At 43.7% G+C, this 19,001-nt stretch overlaps 1 protein-coding gene across 1 annotated transcript in view; it reads right to left on the reverse strand.

The window, feature by feature from the left end:
• LOC307238296 (contactin-associated protein-like 4) overlaps nt 1–19,001 on the reverse strand; it is a gene marked incomplete at both ends in the record, with an annotated part of 114,322 nt that overhangs the window by 8,860 nt on the left and 86,461 nt on the right. Inside the window, 3 exons of the mRNA XM_080011229.1 lie at nt 1,629–1,853; nt 2,496–2,735; nt 10,518–10,736. Of these exons, the coding sequence (XP_079867355.1) occupies nt 1,629–1,853; nt 2,496–2,735; nt 10,518–10,736 (684 nt within the window). The remainder of the gene's footprint in view (nt 1–1,628; nt 1,854–2,495; nt 2,736–10,517; nt 10,737–19,001) is intronic.

Here is a 19,001-nt window from a genome sequence, read left to right on the forward strand (position 1 = left end):
TTCGGACGGATGCAGACTAACAAGTGGTGAGAAGATGACAAGTGGTGAGAAGTCATTCACAAAAACTGGCCACATGCGAAAAGCATCTTTTCCTGATGTCTGTCAGTGGACACTAACAGCGTGGAGCGCTGTGAAAAAATCCACCATCACCAACGGGTTCCGAAAGGCTGGACCGCTACGCGAAGAGAGCGGCGCACCTTCAGAGTCAACTTCACCGGAGGATGACAGTGACACGGAGAGCGAGACTGATGGAGACAGATGTGACGAAGCGCTTCTGAGGCTGTTCAACTCCGACACCGAAGAAGACGACTTCATGGGTTTCAGCGAAGATGATTAAAGTGACTTGTGGTTTCAAACACGGGAGAAATGAAGGTAAATAAATGTAGTTTTTTTTCTCTTGGTTCTGTTCCGTTTTAATCAGCAACGTTGCTGCCGTGTTAAAAGGCACTGTTCGGAAAGAATCTGTTCAGGTACACACATGTACATTTACAGTTCAAAATCGTTCTGTACATGCAGTAAATATCAAATTTTTCAACATAGATATCTGCGGCTTATAGCCCGGTGCAGCTTGTATATCTCTTTTTTTTTAAATAGAGCGGATGCGGCTTATATACAGGTGCGCTCTATAGTCCGGAAAATACGGTATGTGGTCTTGAAGGTTGGGGTTAGGACATCGGAGAGAGAGAGAGAGAGAGAGCGCAAGAGAGAGGGAGAGAGAGAGAGAGAGAGAGAGAGAACGAGAGAGAGAGCGAGCGAGAAAGAGAGAGAGAGAGAGAGCGAGCGAGAAAGAGAGAGAGAGAGAGAGCGAGCGAGAAAGAGAGAGAGAGAGAGCGAGCGAGAAAGCGCAAGAGAGAGGGAGAGAGAGAGAGAGAGAGAGAGTGAGCGAGAGAGAACGAGAGAGAGAGCGAGCGAGAAAGAGAGAGAGAGAGAGAGCGAGCGAGAAAGAGAGAGAGAGAGAGAGCGAGCGAGAAAGAGAGAGCTCTGACTTGGGATTTCATTGGACCCTTGACGATGATTGCACTTAACTGAAGCCTCGATCACCATGGCAACCCTAACGCCCAGGTTTGCGTGGCTTTGCTCTGAACCTTTAAGATCCTGTTATTAGCAAATTGAATTTATAGCTAATTTGGCAGGAGAGCTTCCTTTAATTGGTTTAGCCTCTGAAGAGGTCATTTTAGATTCAAGTTTTTCCTAAAGCTGACCTAACAACTGGTTCAGTTTAGGATTAGGAGAGGAGAAGAAGAAAGGAGAGAATAGGATGAGAGGAGGAGATGAGAAGAGGGGAGAGAAGGAGGGGAGAGGAGGAGAGGCGAGGAGAAAGGACAGGAGGAGAGGAGAGGATCGAAGGAGAGAGGAGACGAGGAGACAAGAAGATGAGAAGAGGAGAGAGGAGAGGGGAGGAGAGGAGGACAGGAGGAGAGGGGAAGAGAGAAGAGGCAGGGAATGGGAAGAGACAGGGGAAGAAGATTTCTTACATTTATTAAAACTCTTCATTTCAACCTGTCAAAATAAGAACATCTTCCTCAAAATAAAAGTCCATTCTTCAAAATAAAAGCCTCTCTTTTTTAAGGTAAGAGCCTCTTTTTCAAAATAAAAGCCCCGTCTTTGGAATATAAACACTATCTCACCGTGCTTGTTTATGAGCAGGGCCAGGTGCCCTCTGAGGTGGGAGGAGACGTAGAGGAGCAGAGCAGGACTCTGGCTCGTCCTGAAGCTTAGAGAGATGGTCTCTCCTCCCAGGCGGGCGGAGGAATGGACGGAGGAGGACTGGACGCTGCCGTTCCTGCTCTGCTCGGAGGGATCAAGGACGGTGTAGAGGAGAGATGTTCCTGAGCGGAAGCTGGCCGACACCTCTGGAGGGAGGGAAAGGGAGGAAGATGAGAGCTGTATCATCATTCTGATTTGTTGATTTCTTTTTAAAAAATCTGCTCCATCAAATAAAAAGAAGCTTCATTCTGAAAAGTTGGCTTGAGCACAAACACAATGCTTCTGAAAACCGTCTGAAAGTTGCGTTGACGTCAACAACTGGTGTTCTTACCGTGACGTTTCATCAGCACAGAACACATTTTAATATGAAATACACATGAAACCACCTTCGCAGAGCCTGAGTAGCCGAGCAGTGAGTCACGTAGGACTTAAAATAGACTTTATTAACCATTCTCTTCATGGATCCCTTGATGCGCACACACACACACACACACACACACACACACACACACACACACTCACAGACACTCACAGACACACACACACACACACACACACACACACACACACACACACACACACACACACACACACACACACACACACACACACACACACACACACACTCATACTGTGTCCAGTGTGATGGAGCTGATCTGCTAATATCTGGTTCACCGTGATGATGCCAATGACCCTGTGACTGCTTTCAAAGTGTACTTCAAATATACTTCATATAGACACACTGTCCCTTGATTGTGGATGTATGTGGACATGTGTTTTATCTCTACCTCGATGGCAGAAGGCTCCAGTGTATGCCGACAGGCCACAGTCGCAAGAGAAGCCTCTGGGCTTTTCCACGCAGCGTCCCTGGCTCTGGCAGAGTGACCCGTAGGTGCTACAGTGTCCTGGGCAGCCGGGCTGAACTCCAGGGGTGATCTCAGCCCTCTGCTCCAGGTCCAGAGTCACTCCGTTCATCCGCAGAGAGCGGATACAGCCCTGGAAACCCTTCTGTCTGGAAGCCGTTCCTCCTGGCCACACAGGGAGTTGGAGGACAGTTAGATTAGTTACACTTCACATGATATTTACATTGACACAACAGTATCTTCTTTTTAATTGAATTTTGCATTTATAGAATGGAACAAAATACAAAGAACAAAACAAATACCACCCCCTACCCATCCCCCCACCCTCCCTCCCTAACCATCAGTCCCACCCAACCAGACAACATAAAAGCAGTCCAAGAAATATATATAAATATAAATAATACACACACACACACACACACACACACACACACATACATACACACACATACACATAATATAATAAAGGGCTTGATTAGCAGCTACTACCATATTATGTCAATGCTACAAGAAAACATTGTTGTAAAGAAATTCCCAATTGAGCCTCAGATACGAATCTTCTCCAGTTTGACGTGTTGAATGACCTCTCTAATCCAATGACCATATGTAGAGATCCACTTGAACAGTCATGGAAGTCATCACAAATACGTGTCAACACACAGGACATTACAAGTCACGTGACTCATCACACGACTTTGACACTATACATGAGGATCTTATGCACAGGGACTTACTTTAAAGCTTTACTTTCTGTTGGATCCAGTAGTAAGTAAAGTGTATGAGACCGGATTCATCTCAAAACTTGAGAACTGTCACTCATACACACATTTTTTACTTCAACTACAACATGCACCTTCTGTCTCTCCATTCCTTCTCCATATATATCTATATATTATGTATCTCTCTTTCGATTTCCTCATCTTCCTGGCATCCAGAGCAGATCGTCACAATGCCTCCTTTCCCCCAGAAGCAAAGCACCATCAGCAGCCTGCCAATAGTCTGAGATGCTGACAGCACCGCGGAAAAAGCAGAGAGAAATCAACTGTCATAGCTAAATATATTCAAGGACTTTTACCACCTGTCTGTCTTCCTTCCTGTCTGTCTGTCTGTCTGTCTAAGGACATGTTGGTTGTAGAATAGATCATTGAGGGTGACTGTGTTTCTGTCTGACTGCATGTTTCTCTGGTAGTTTGTCTGTCTGAGAGCAAATTGGTTGAAGGTGGATAACTGTCTGGTTGTAAGGCTGTATTTGTCTGTCTGTCTGAATGAGGATAAATAAGGCTAATATTGCCAAATACACTCAAAGACACGCACACACACACAAATGCGCACGCGCACGCGCACCCACACGCACACGCACACGCACACACACACATATCCAACTCAAAAGATGGCTTCTTCCTATTGTTCTCATAGCTGATACATCACCGTCATTTCCACATAAGACTTCCCACCATCCTTCATCCATCCTGGATAACTACTGTAGTCCTCAGAGTATCAACATGGCAGCACTTTGCCCTCACAGTTTGAAGACAAAAGCCTTAAATTGTTCAACAGAAGCAGTTTCTCAGACCCCAGGATCTCAGTATGACTCAGCTGAATTCTGCTCTGTCTAATAGAGACTGAAGCTGCCAGACAACGCCATGAAAACCAAATGACTTCAATCCTCGCTGGGCAGCACAATAATGAATACAATGAAACTGTGCATTTATATAAACTATTCACTTTGTGAATACGCTCAAGTGAGGTAAAATGTTGAATGTTATGAGACTGCAATCTTGAAGAATGAGATTTAGAGCAATGGCAGGAAAGAAACTAAGCAAGTGACAAAAGCAGTCAAACAATTGAATAACTGCTAAATTTGACACAAATAATATAGAATTAAAAGGTTGTGAAAATACACAATGGAAGAAATGTGATGGAAGAAGGTGCCTACCTCTTCTGACACTTTGACCCATACCTGTATGTACACTCAGGAGGTGGAAACGAGAATGAGATGAAACTGAGGAAACACGCTCAGGTTGATATCGTTGGATATCATCGTGTGAAGATGTTCTCAGTGCTCTTTGCCCATGCTCATGGAGTTTAAGTTAAAGAGGTGACTGTGCTCGCTGACCACATCTGAAAGGTTGGAGTAGGAATGTCAGCAATAACTTTGAGGGTGCATACGTGAGGACGAATGGGTTTGACTTACACTTGCTTCTGCCATTTTCAGAAGACAGAACATTTTTCAACTGCAATATTTACCTATTGGTACTTTTGAGGGGATATTTGTTGAGTTTTTATGGGCAATCTGGGAATGGGGTTGGACAAGATGCTTGTTCGTGTGCGACTCCGAGTTGATTATGATTCATGAGCTGGGTTTTTCCTGGCTCACAATGAGGCTTAGTTGGTAACTTTGCGTGACAGTGACTATCGTCCATCCGGCTTTAGTGCCACCGTCAACTTGACGTGTCGTCTCCATACATTTATATTTGGAATGTGGGTTCAGGTCTTCAAGAGTCCACTACGGTGTATTGAGTATAAAAAAATTGAATGCATGACAAACATTAAAATTTGGAACATTTTAAATATTTATTCAAGGATTTGTAAACAATTGCCACTGAAATTACTTTTAGTGCCTAATTTTACAAAGCGACAAAGAGCCTTGAAAACACAAAATAAATGTTTGTGCCTGTGACCGTGTTAAATTTACTTTACTAATTACAGCAGATGTCACATCCAGTGACATCTGCTGTAATTAGAAAAGAGAAGAGAATTTGATCCTCCTAATTTTGTTTGCCCCTTTAAAACAACAAGGCCCCTGAAGTCAATCTCCTCCTGATGTGTATCTCTCGATGTGTGTCAAGACAAGCCATTCTTTTTTCTTCCAGGCCAGGTCAAACCAGCTGGTTCTGTGTTTATCAGCTGCATGTTTACTGGTAAAAGGAAAGTTAATTTGGATTCAATATTCATGATCAATCAGGATATCCGTGATCCATAATAATACAGACCTCATGTCTCAACCCTGGCCATCTTCTGGATGAGGCTCAGTCACCTCTGTGTGCAGTTCATCTCCTGCCTCTACCTGCTCTTGCAACACCTCATCCAGCGCCTCATCTACCTGCTCTTGGACTTTATCCTGCTGTTCACACCTGACTGGCTGGCTAGTACTAACAGTTATTTACCACACATGAAAAATCACTTGGCTACTAAATAACACATAGCTATTAGAATGAAATATAACAATAGAAATGTCACAATACAAACATAAACAAACTAGAATACACACATTTTTTAAGTGGAAAAATTATAATTATAATTTGGTTTAATGTGTTCACCTTGCTAATTCTTCATATTGGGCTCTTTTATTAAAGAAATCCCTGATCTTGCCTTTTCTCTTGTACATGATCTATCAATGGACAAGAACAGTCATCTATTTAAACAGTCTATTCTTGTTTTTTTCAATTTTTAAATCGGTTTGACAATGAACGTTATTGTATGACCTTTGTAATGATGCAGTATAACATGCCTAACTAGCCAGGCTATTGAAATGGATAAATAGTATGTATTGGGGGAACTGGGAGTACAAATGTACGGCGCCCCTAAGGGCTTAATTTTTCCTCCTCGTAGTAACTTGGGATTTATTGCGTTATCTCTCAAAGAACCCTGAGTTGTTTTTATGGTGGTGTGAGATCATCATCATCATTATCATCATCATCATCACATCATCACATCCTTAATTTGAGGATGTTCCCACACCCAAATCCGTTATCCGTTATTCCAGTGTTCTGATAATCCCAGGATAAACATTATCTGGATGCTGTCAGCTATTTCAGGGAAAGACTGGATGTCATCTACTGCTGCGTAATCAGAGAGGATTACTGGTCAACCACATCTGTGTTCACTCTTCTTCTCTCTGGCTAATCTAATCACTCGCTGATCATTTAGCGAATGACTTTTCCCTTTGGAGCATGTGTTTGAAGATGAAGATAGATAGATGAAGACAGTTGAACCAAGCTGTAGTCTTAATGAAGTTTGGAGGAGTGGAGCAGTCTATCTGTTACTTATTTAAGTGCTGTGCTGAAAGTCCATATTACACAAACTTTGATCCAGACAAGCTAGCTTACTACAACATATTTACTTGTAGTATGTTGCTTGTTGTGAAGATGTTTCTCACTCTAATGGTCTGGTCACACCAATGTCGATGGGGTTGCTGCAAAGGGACAGGCTGCAATGCATTTCAAACAGAGCATGGCTTCATCAAGCTGTAAAGGGTTCAGCGACGACTGGTGACAAGATGACAGCTTCACGGTGACAAGGAAAGTTGAGCGGGTTTCAACTTTATGCAAATGAGCAGCTCAGATCACCGGCGACAGCCAATAGGAGGGAAGATATGCCCCAATGGCGCTGAGCCTTGGAAAATGGATGCTCGGACCACTGCATTGTTCATATTATTTAAAATGAAAAACGTCACCTAAACTATCGATAAGATAAGGAACACGTCATTTTATGTTTCTTCAACAAGGACAATTCTTTATTTTAAGGGACGGATGGCAAGATTGTTTACATCATTTTTTTCAAGGGGTAATTTATCTTGCCAAGTAAACTTACTGCACCATTTTAATTGAAAAAAAAAAAAAGACACTGCCCCATCTATCTTTATAATGTATATTAAATATGGAAAAAGGAGAGAGGTTTGATATGTTTGGTGCGCTCACAACAGCCGGTCCATTTTGAGCCGACACGTCCACAAACACCAGAGGCACAGATGCCTCTTTGCCGGCAGTGTGACTGTACGGCGACGAGGGTAGCTGCTCGGCTTAATGCTGTAGCCGCCTTGCTGGCGTTGTGACCCTTACATAAAACACTCGTATCACATTTTCATCTCTAATTAAAAGCACATGGCACAGCTATGAGAACAGGAGCTCAGGAGTAAAATTGTTTTGGGTCTATTTTCAGAATGCCTGGAAATGAGAATAATCGATATTCTAGGTTCCTGTAAGGGCAGGTACTATACCACTTCTTCATTTTCGAGTGAGTCAATGATATTCAGGGATAAATAATGTGGACTGCCAGATGTTCAGCACTCCCCAGGAGCTAGTGAAGGCCTGGAAGATTACTCATATATTGTTTTATAATGTCAAACGAAAGCCAGGACTTGTAATTATCTTTGGTTTGTAAACGGTCTAAAGTTGGATCAAGTACTGTGTTGAAGTCCTCTACCAGTAAAATTATTGAGTCAGAGAGTTATAAGAGTTTTGAAAATATAATGTGAAAGAAATGTGGGTAGTCCTCATTTGGGCCATAAATATAAGCTATGGTTAATTTGAGATTTCCTAAAATTCAAATATTCTTGTTGTTGCGTATTCTTCTTATAACGTGGTTTTATTTTGATATGGGATACTTTTATTGATCAATATAGAAACACTCTTTTTTTTATTCTATGATGCAGAAAACATTTTATTAACCCACTTTGTTTGAGATGCTTGGATGCAGTGAGGTGAGTTTCTTGCAGTCGACAGAAGCTGGGGATCCTGGTGAGGTGACTTAGGATTTTGCTTTGTTTAGCTGGTGAGCCAAGGTCTCTCACATTCCAACTAAAACTTAATGGATATCATTGAGGTTAGTTACAGGGTGATGCAGCAGCACTGTGCTTCCAAGGAAATAGCTGTACTACCGTGCCCATGTTTTCCCATAGATTAACTGGTTTTCTCCTTTACATTCCTTTTTACTGTCCTAGTATTGCAGGAAGTTTGTAGGGCTACATATCTACACAAACAAATGACATATAGACAGAGATAAACATAGAACATTGCAGAATCAGAAATTCATATTGTGAGAGGTGGATAGAGAGTGATAGTGAAAGGGAGGGATTACGAAGGTGAGATGATGAGAGTGTGCAATATGTACAATCCTGACATCGATAAGATGCTAAATTGTACATCTGCATATCAGAATTATCAGAACAACCAGGATGTGGGGAAGGAGTCTCAGAATAACAAACCCTCTATATATAGTTTATCAATAACCAGCAATACCCTTTTAACTTCTGCCGGTTCTCCTTTAGGGATGGGGTACAAACTCCTTTCGGCCATCGTTGATATCCCGGGGAAATTGGTCGTTCATACCCAACGTGGTTCCTTTCAGTTCCTGTCCTTTGCATTTAACCAGCTCCTTGTGCTTAAAGTGTTCAAACTTAGAAATGATGGAGCGGGGACAGTTCCCCATGCGGTGTCTCACTCGGTGAACCCAGTGGCAGGTCATACGCTTCGGGACATTTTCAGGGCAGTGTGGAAGAAGTCTTTCACCATGTTTTCTGGGGACTTGGTGTTGTTCTCCGCGATCCAGGAAAATATGAGGTTGCCTGGTGTACTTCTGGATTGGATGTCCATAGTCTCTTTCATTGTTTTATTTTCTTTCTTTACAACCTCCTTCTCCATTGTGAGATGCTTCACAGAGGTTTTTAGATCCGTGTTGTATTTTTGCATTCTGCTGACCTTGCGGTGCAGGAAATCAAGGCCGGCTTTAATCTCGGTGATGTCTTGGAAAAGCACACCAAGCATGTCCAACTTCTTGTTAATCTCATCCAAGAAACTAACCTCTACAGTGCTGGGGATTAGATTGTCTGTATTGGTAGCTGATTCTGCCTTCTTCCTCTTGGTCGAGTTGTTACCTGGTCCTCCTCCATCATGTTCTGGTTATAATAATAATCAATATAATCCTCAAGGTACTCCACTTTGGATTTGCAAAGTGTGTTTTCCTCTTTTTTTTTTTTTGCAATTTGCAATTTTCTTTGTTATTTGTCTGAGTTGGAGCAGAATGTCTGTGTTTTAATTTGTGCAGCTGGGCACTGCCATGTTAGATCTGTATTCACTACTGTGTTCTCGTGAGATCACAGAATGCTTGGTACCTCCTGCATCTGAATTTGTCAGTTCCATGTTGAAGCAATGCACTTTCCGTCTTTTCAAATTATTGAACAAACAAAACTACACATGGCAAAATGAAGTGCCTTTGACCAACAAGGATGTGTTGCCGTAGTCGTCAGGGGGATTGGAAGATAATTTTAATGTAGGTCTCTCACCACATCATTGTAGAGTTACCGAAACACGAAAATATATTTCTCTTGCCCAGAATTATCTTTTTTTTTCGCATTCTGTATATTGCCACCTTCTTTTTCACATTTAGATTTATTTATCTAAAGACAATATTAAAAAATCAAAAAAATGTGAGCTATCATCAGGAAAATGGTCAGAAGTGTCGAATATTGAATGTGTGTGCTGACTATGTGCTGACACATACATGGACTAATAATCTAGTAATCTAGAAAAAACATTCCAAAACAAGATAAACTGGCATCATGCGAATTATAGCAGCACTATATAATTTTTGGATCTTTATTGTAAAACATGCATGTAAGATATTTCTAAAAATGAAAGCCTTTCGTATTATGAGGAGACCAATCGCACTTTTCCACCCCATAGGACTGGCTCAACTTGACTCAACTCAATCGCCTTTTTGGTTTTCCGTCGGGCAAAAGTTGTGGATGGTACCTGGTACCTGGTACTTTTTTTGGTTTCACACTGTCGAGGTTCCAAACGAGCTGAGGCTATATCAAAGGGCCATGTGAAAAACACTGCAGACAACTGATTGGTCACAGAGAATCACCACTGTGTCTTTGCACCACTGCACTATCATTGCATGAAATGAGTGAGCGTGTAACTGAAAACAGAACTGAGAGCGTCTCCCCGTTACACACAGGGCTTTTTTTGTTTCATTCATTATTATTTCAATTATGAAATATGATAAAAAAAAAAAATCACACTGTTATTGTTGTTACTGTTGTTACCACACACACACATGCATACACGCACGCACGCACGCACGCACGCACGCACGCACGCACGCACACACACACACACACACACACACACACACACACACACACACACACACAGCCTCCCCCACCTATGAAGAGCTGGCTGTTGAGCTGCAGGTGGATGTGTCCATCGGCAGGAGACTCCTGCGTGGCGAGTGGCAGGTGGTCTACTCGCAGCCTTGCATCCTTGACGCTGCGCTCCGCCTGCACACGGTGCCACCTGTTGTCATTCAGAGCGGTGGAGGACTCCACCCGCACCTCCAGAGGACCGTTCCCCACGTCCAAGGAGAATAGCACCTCCCTGGAGGCTGGAGGAGGAAGGGAGGAGAGGAGGGAGATAGGGAGAAAGACAGAGAGGGGGGAGGAAGATTGGAGGGGCAGATAGAGAAAGGGAGATGGGGACAGAGAGACAGATGGAGGGAGAGAGAGAGGTAGGAGGGAGAGAGAAAGTGAGGAGAGAGGGAGGGAGTAGAGGAGGAGTGGGAGGGAGAGGGGGAGAGAGAGAGAGAAACAAATAGAGCGATAGAGAGCGAGATGGGGAGAGAGACAAAGGAGGGGCAGATAGAGGAAGGGGGAGAGATGAAGAGAGAGGGGGAAGAGGGAGAGAGGAAAAGAGGAGAGAAGGACAGAGAGAAAGGGGGGAGAGAGGGACAATTGAGGGAGGGGAGAGGGAGAGAAAAAGAAAGAGGAGAGGGGGCAAGAGAAGGAGGAGAGGTGGGTGGAGAGAGAGAGAGAGGGAGAGAAGGGGCAGAGAGACAGAAAAAGAGATAGGAAGAGGGATGTGAGAGAGAGATTGTGGAGAGGGAGAGAAGGAAAGAGGGAAAGAGAGGCAAGAGAGAGAGGATGAAGGAAGAGAGTAGAGCGGAAGATGTAGAAGAGGGAGGGAGACATAGGGAGGAGAAAGGAAAAGAGACAAGAGGCAAGAGGTAAGGCAGAGAGAGAAAAGAGGGAGGGATAAGTAGAGGGGAAGAAGGAAAGAGGAAGGGGAAAGAGACAAGAGGAGAGGGGAGAGAAGGTAGGGAAAGCAAGAAAAGAGGGAGGGAGGAGTAGAGGGGGAGAGAGTGGGGGTCTCAAGTCAAGTCAATTCAAGTGAATTAGGATATAGAGAGAGCAAAGAGGATAAACAGAAAGGCAAGGGATGAATGATGGAGATAAGACAGAAAATCAGCAGGTGAGAAAGAGAGGGGAGATAGAAGGAAGAGAAGAGAAACACATGAATGAGTGACCTTCATCTATGAAGATTCCATTGTTAAACACTTGATTGTTTGATGAACCATCTCTGAAGCTCTCAGTGGCAACCCAGCACTTCCTGTTTAACTGTTTGGGATCTCTGATTGGAGGAGGCGGCCTGGGCGACTCCGCCCCCTGGATTGATATAAATCAGTTTTACATTAAGACAGATGGTCACAATTCCAGAGAATTGGCATTGTGTATACCTGACAACTGGGAAAATTCATTTACATTGGAACTCAGTATATAATGTTATTGATTTGGGGAGTGGGGGTCTACACATTATCATGTTTTGATAGATGTAACAAGTGTTCATTTAGTATCCACAAGACAAAGCACGAATGCTGCACAGTAATGCTATTATCTTCATTCTGTTCATGTCGGGGCTGACACTTTCTGAGCAGAATTAGCAGAAAGTGGGAGAAGTGCTGCTCTGGTCGAAGACAACTCGGACAGGAGCATGCTGTGATTTTGCGAGAAGATGGAAACGGAAGTGAGTAGTGAGTGGAAGACCCAACAATGGCGGCGCCCTGCTACACTAACTAACACATGGGCAGCTCCCCCTCAGACAAAATAACAAAGCGAATTGCAAAGAATATTTATATATATATATAAAAAAAAGGGAACACTGCGCAAAACCAAAGTGGAGAGCCTCGAGGATTATATTGTTTTTTTTTATAACGCATACGTGATGGAAGACGACCACGACGACCATGAGATTAACAAGAAGCTGGACATGCTTGGTCCACTTCTCCGAGACATTGCCGAGGTCAAAGCCAGTCTTGATTTCCTGCACCGCACGGTCGGCAAGATGCAAAAAGACAACGCGGAGCGAAGCGTCTCACAGCGGAGATGGAAGTTGTAAAAAAATAAAATAATGAAAGAGACTATCCTGGATATACAATCCAGAAGTATGTGGGACAACCTCATCTTTTCTGGGATCCTGGTGAACAACACCAGGTCCCCTGAAAACATGGTGAAAGTCCTTATTCTCTCTGATGAATAAAGACTGTTTCTTCTTCTTTCTTCTCTCCGCACCGCCCTGAAACTCGCAACGGACACCGTGAAGCAGATCACCTTTCACCGTGTTCATCGACTGGGACACCGTGTGGGGAACCGTCCCTGCTCCATCATTGCTAAGTTTGAACACTTCAAGCACAAGGAGCTGGTTAAAAGCAAAGGACGGTAGTTGAAAGGGACCATGCTGGGTATGAACGACCAATTCTCCCGGGAGATCAATGACCGATGGAAAGTGCTGTATCCTGTCCTGAAGGAGAACCGGCAGAAGGGTAAATGCGTATCAGTGGTTGTTGATAAACTATATATAGACGGTCTGTTATACCGAGACTCCTACACCACACCCTGGTTATTTTGATCATTATGTATGTATTCTTGTAATTCTGGTTATTATATACTGCAAGATGTAGAAATAAGCACGCTATCTATGTCAGTATTTAAAATATCACTCACTCTCATCTCACCTTCCTAATTCCCCCTCCCAACTTCTCTCATCATCTCATTCTAAAATGTCTCTCACTTTATGAATGTCTAATCCGGCAATGTTCTGTGTTTATCTTTGTCTACTTGTCACTTGTTTGTGTAGTTATGTATCCCTACAAACTTCTTACAATACTATGGCAGTAAAAAGGAATGTAAATAAGGAAATCCCAGACTTATCTATGGGAAAGCATGGGAACGGTAGTATAGCTATTGCTTGGATGCACTGTGCCTTCACCCCCTAACTTGCTTTCATGACACCCATTAAGTTTGTTGATTGGAATGTTAGCTCATCTGCCAAACGTAGCAAAATCCTAGCTCACCTCACCAAGATGAACCCCAGCTTCTGTCTACTGCAAGACGACTGCAAGACTGCACCTCACTGCATCCGAGCACCTCAAATTCAAAGCTAGATGTTTTCCGCATCATACAACTAAAAAAAAAAGAGGTGATCAATGTATCTATATTGATCAATAAAAGTATCCCATATCAAAATGAAACCACAATATCAGACCCAGAAGGACGTTACATAATGATTAATAGGATTTTAGGTAACATCAAATTAACCATAGCTAATATTTATGGTCCCAATGAGGATGACCCAAATTTCTTTCACAATATATTTTCAAAACTCTTAGAATTCTCTGAATCAATTATCATATTGGGAGGAGACTTCAACCCAGTACTTGTTCCAAATTTAGACCGTTGTCAAGCCAGAAATATTCACAAATCCTGGCGTTCGTCGGACACTATAAAACAATATATGAGTGATCTTGCTCTTGGGGATTGTTGGCGATCAAATAAGCCACATTCTAGAGAATACACATATTATTTGCCACCCCACCAAAGATTGTCTAGAATCAACCTTTTCTTGACAAGTAACTCCGCACTGTCCAAAATCACTAATCCAGAAATCCACCCTATTGAAATTTCCGATCATGGACCGATTAGTTTCAACCTGATAAATGAAACAAACTGGAACCCTCCCGGCAGGTGGCGGTTTAACACCTCACTTTTGACAGATAAAGAATTTAACCATTTCTTTTTGAGAGAATGGATTTCCTTCATTGAACTAAATGACAACCCAGAAATATCACCATCCTTACTTTGGGAAACAGCTAAGGCAGTTCTAAGAGGAAGTATTATTTCATTCTCCACTCACAAGAAAAAGTAAGGACAAGAATGCCAAAATAAACTCGAACAGCGACTAAAGGAGTTGTACTCCCAAACAAGCCCATCATCTTCTGAAAAAATCCAAAACGAGATCCGGACAATTACATTAAAATTAAATTATCTCAACTTGATACTATCATCCATCAAAAGACACGATTCCTTATGCAACGAACAAGAGCAAATTATTTTGAATTCAATGACAAATCAGGTAAATTGCCAATCAATTGAAACGTGATAGAGAAAAATCACTAATTAGAGCCGTGAAAGATTCACAGGGTAGAATAACAAACTCTACGCAAGACATCAATAACATATTTAGAGACTTTTATAACAACTTGGATCACTCGGATAATGAATCGAATATATCAAACATTCACTCATTCCTTGATGATATTGACCTTCCTAAACTTTCAACGGAACAGGCTACCGCTTAGATTAACCACTTACTCTTGAAGAACTCAGGAAAGCACTCTTCTCAATGCCCAACAATAAATCACCTGGATCAGATGGCTACCCAGTGGAATTTTAACACTTCTGGCCACTTATCTCCCCATTATTCATCAGAATGGTTACAGAGGTCAAGTCAACCTCCACCATGCCTCTGCACATGAATAATGCTCTCATTTCGGTTTTGCTCAAACCCAATAAGGATCCAACCCTGACCTCCAGTTATACACCCATAAGCGTTATTAATTGCAACCTTAAGATCATAAGTAAAACACTAACCAACAGAATTGAACAGAAAGTAATTCCATTTATAATTCACCCAGACCAAACAGGCTTTGTCAAAGGCAGACACTCATCCAGCAATCAGCGTTGTTTATTTAGTCTGACCAACATATCTCAAACGAACAACTTAAAAACTGTTATTGCTTCTTTAGATGCCGAAAAAGCATTTGACAGAGTTAAATGGACATATCTCTTTTCAATCCTCAACAAATTTAGCTTTGGAGAGTCACTCATTCAATGGATCAGAATCCTCTACAACTCTCCATCTGCTTCTGTCATCACCAATGGTTACACTTCACAGCGTTTCACTCTACAACGCGGCACAAGACAAGGATGTCCGCTCTCCCCTTTAGTATTCGCCATCTTTATTGAACCACTCGCGGCGGCCATCCGTCAAAACAGTACTCTGTTCACAAAATCAGTTTGTATGCAGACGATATCTTGTTGTACATATGGAACCCAATATCATCCCTACCTGAGGTGTTCAATCTTATATCTAAATTCTCAGCTATCTCAGACTATTTAATAAATTGGACTAAAACCACAGTCTTACCACTCTGGGTGGGGGGCTGTAATGCTGCAACCCAGAAACTTCACTTATCCATCACAATGGGCAATATTAGATTCCTTGGTATTGATATCTCCACCAATCTATCAGATTTGTTTACCCTTAACTTCACTCCATTGCTCAAATCCACTGAAGAAGACCTCATTTGATGGAACAACCTACCCATCTCACTAATTGGTAGGATAGCAGCAGTGAAAATGCATATACTTCCAAAAATAAACTGTATGTATGTATTTTCAATGACCCCAGTACAACCAACAGTACATTGGTTTAATGCTCTAGACTCAATAGTCAACAAATTTTATTGGAAATACAAGAAACCGAGAATTAAACTAGCAACACTACAGAAAAACAAAGACTGTGGAGGCCTAGCAACCCCAATCCTCAGATACTACTATTTAGCGAACCATCTTCAATTTATAATTAAATGGTTACAACCAGAGCAACAATTGGCCCATGGATGGCGAGACATTGAACAATCTGAATGTCAGGAGTTATCATTATCCAATCTCCCATTCCTTACTGAATCAACAAGGAAACATAATTGCTCTAAAAACCCATTTATTGCAACAGCTCCGTCAGCCTGGTCGAAATTCCTCAAACTCAGTGGTCACACTCTCCAAACAAATTCAAGCCAATCTGGCACAACCCAAGTAGCTGCAGCTGGCATCCGTGTGTTGGCTCGGGGCATGGTTGTGGGTTCTGGTGCTCAGGTTGGGGGCAAGGGGTGTGGGTCGCTGGTTCAGGTCTCGGCCCTGTGGTCAGCGGGTCGGCGCGCCACTGGGCTCGCCCGTCCCACGGGCAGAGTGGCTGGGCTGGTGTGTCCTTCTGCGTCCCGTGGGGGTAGGTGGCCCGTCGTGCCAGGGCTGGTTAGGCGTTCCGTCTGGTCCTGTCAACCTGGGTCCTGAATCTGGCTGGCTGTGCTAGGCGCGGGTCTCACCATATGAACTCCTTCGTTGGGGGCGGTCTCCTGTCGTCACACCAGGCTGCCGGGGTACCTGATCTCGGGCGCTCGTTGATGGGGGGTTGGGCTGTGGATGGGGGTGCTGTCTACTGCACTCTGTTCTAAAGTCCGCATGCTCGGTGGCTGGGGGCTGACCAGGGGCCTGATGGGGGCGCGGAGCTGCCCGACATAGTGGGGGCGCATGGCGGACCGCTCTGCGCCCTTGGATGATCGCTGTAGGTATGCTGCCCCAGGTACAGGAAGTGGGCGCACTGTGGCACAGTTGGGTTCGGGGGGGGGGGGGGGGTCTGCGTGGTTGCTTGCTGGCCTGCTGTGCTCCTGAATTGATCCGGTCGCGACTCGCCTATCTCTCCCAGTGCCAAAACTCATACTCAGCACATACACCACACAATAGACTGAGGACTTGCTGGATGGGTGAGGTACAAGCTTAGTGGGTGGGGATGCAGCGGCAGCTGCCATTTTGCCTGTCACGCTCCTTCCCAAGGGCGCTTCTCGTCCGTCCTGAAATTTTAATCCCACTCATATTAGCTTAGAACACATACACTTGCACACCAATCCTACTCCGAACAACACTCCATCTGACCAGGGGTGCGAGTGATTCGGGCTCGACCTGCCTGAAGGAATCACATCCCCAACCCCACAAATACAGGTATACAGGCCCTCCGCCTGTATACCTGTTATGCCGGGGGGGGGTAACATCGAGGTGCCCCGTGTTGGGCACATGCTGCTACGTGTATGGGCACCTGGTGTGGGGCGTGGGTGGTAATGGGCATCCTGCCGGCTCGCCCGTGGGGTGGGAGGCTCGGACGGGGTGTCGGTCTGTCGCTGTGGGGCCGGGATCCGGGCCTGCGGTCCGTGCCTTGCGCCCGTGGCCAAGGGTTCTGTGCCGGCGACTGCGTCTTGTGCCTGCACTTGGGGGTTGGTTGTATGTGTGCGACCCTGGGACTGGGTCATGGCTCCTCGGGGCTGGGCGTGGGGGTTACTCAACAGCCCTCTGGCTTCTCTGGGGGCCCGGGGGTCTTCTGTGGCCCCAGGACAGGGTACTCCGGGCTTTCCTGCAGCCTTAGGGTGTCTACAGGGCTGCGGAGTTTGGAGGGGCTTCGGGGCCCCTTCCGCTGCTTGGAGGCACCGCGACATAATACCGACCTTCTACACCAGTACTAATGGGGATAAGTCATGTACACTCACCGGTGGACATCTTACACTTACACACACACACACACACACACACACACACACACACACACACACACACACACACACAAACAAATTTTGTTTGTTTCTATGTTTATTTGTCTCACCTGTCGTGATTCTCGCCCTCTTGGAGTAGTGATCAGTTGTTTATAGAGCCAAACAAGATGAATAGTTCTCCAAAGAGGGGGGTTGGTGGTGGTTCTCCATAGCCAAAAACTGTGCTCTTGTCATTCTACAGGGCGTCCACAGGACAGTTATAGCAGCAGTTCTTGATGATTTAAGAATGAATAAAGAGTTGCATTGCAGGTTGAGAACTTGAACTCAACTTGCAGACTAATTCTGTCCTCAATGCAATGGCATACAAATACTCTGTGTTGTATGCCCAGCATGCTGACAGCACAGGTTAAAAAAAAAAAAAAAAAGAAAAAAAAAAAAAGAAATGTAAAAGTGAAATTTGTTTTGACACCATAATTAACCAATTATGAAATTAACACAAAACATGAAACATTTAACTACAACAGCTGGAATAGCTGGAAAGAACAATAGAATCCTCCAGTAACTCCACAAAAAAACACGTTGAGTCTAAGGCGGGGGTCCTACAACCCTACTTTGCCGCTGGACCACTAAAATGGCCAAAGCTGCAGCCCGCCAGTATATTTCTTTTTACAATGTGCAAAAGCCCAACTTGATTACATTTTTATCCTTAAAAAAATGATTTAAACTAAAGTATAGTGCATTAATAGCTATAATAAATACCTTGTACAATAATAATATACCTTGAAGTAATTGAATATAACTTGAAGTTATATATAAATATTGCCCTCGTAGTTGAAACCTTTTATTTCACTTAATGTGACATCTGTGAAATTTGAATAAGAATTTCAGGCATTAGGTTGACTTTCAGACGTTTCTAGATTTCACAGAACTCCCTTGTACGTCTGTGGACCAATTTGGGTCTGGGACCTAGAATATTAAATATTCCAGAATTCAACAGCAAATTCAAACAGGAACACTTATACTCACATATGTCTAGGAAGTACTATCTCAGAATGCCAGAGTAACACTGAGAGAAACAACACCCCGCCCCCCCAACCCTAAAATCCAGATAGTAACTACATTTCCCAGGCTCTGGTGAAACAACATTATGAGAATAACTTCATTTAGAATAGGCTCCCGAGCCAAATCGGCACTGGAAGGAAGCCTTTTAAAGCAGGTTGC

Source organism: Zeus faber (genome assembly GCF_960531495.2).
Source record: "Zeus faber genome assembly, chromosome: 12".
Lineage (NCBI taxonomy): Eukaryota > Metazoa > Chordata > Actinopteri > Zeiformes > Zeidae > Zeus > Zeus faber.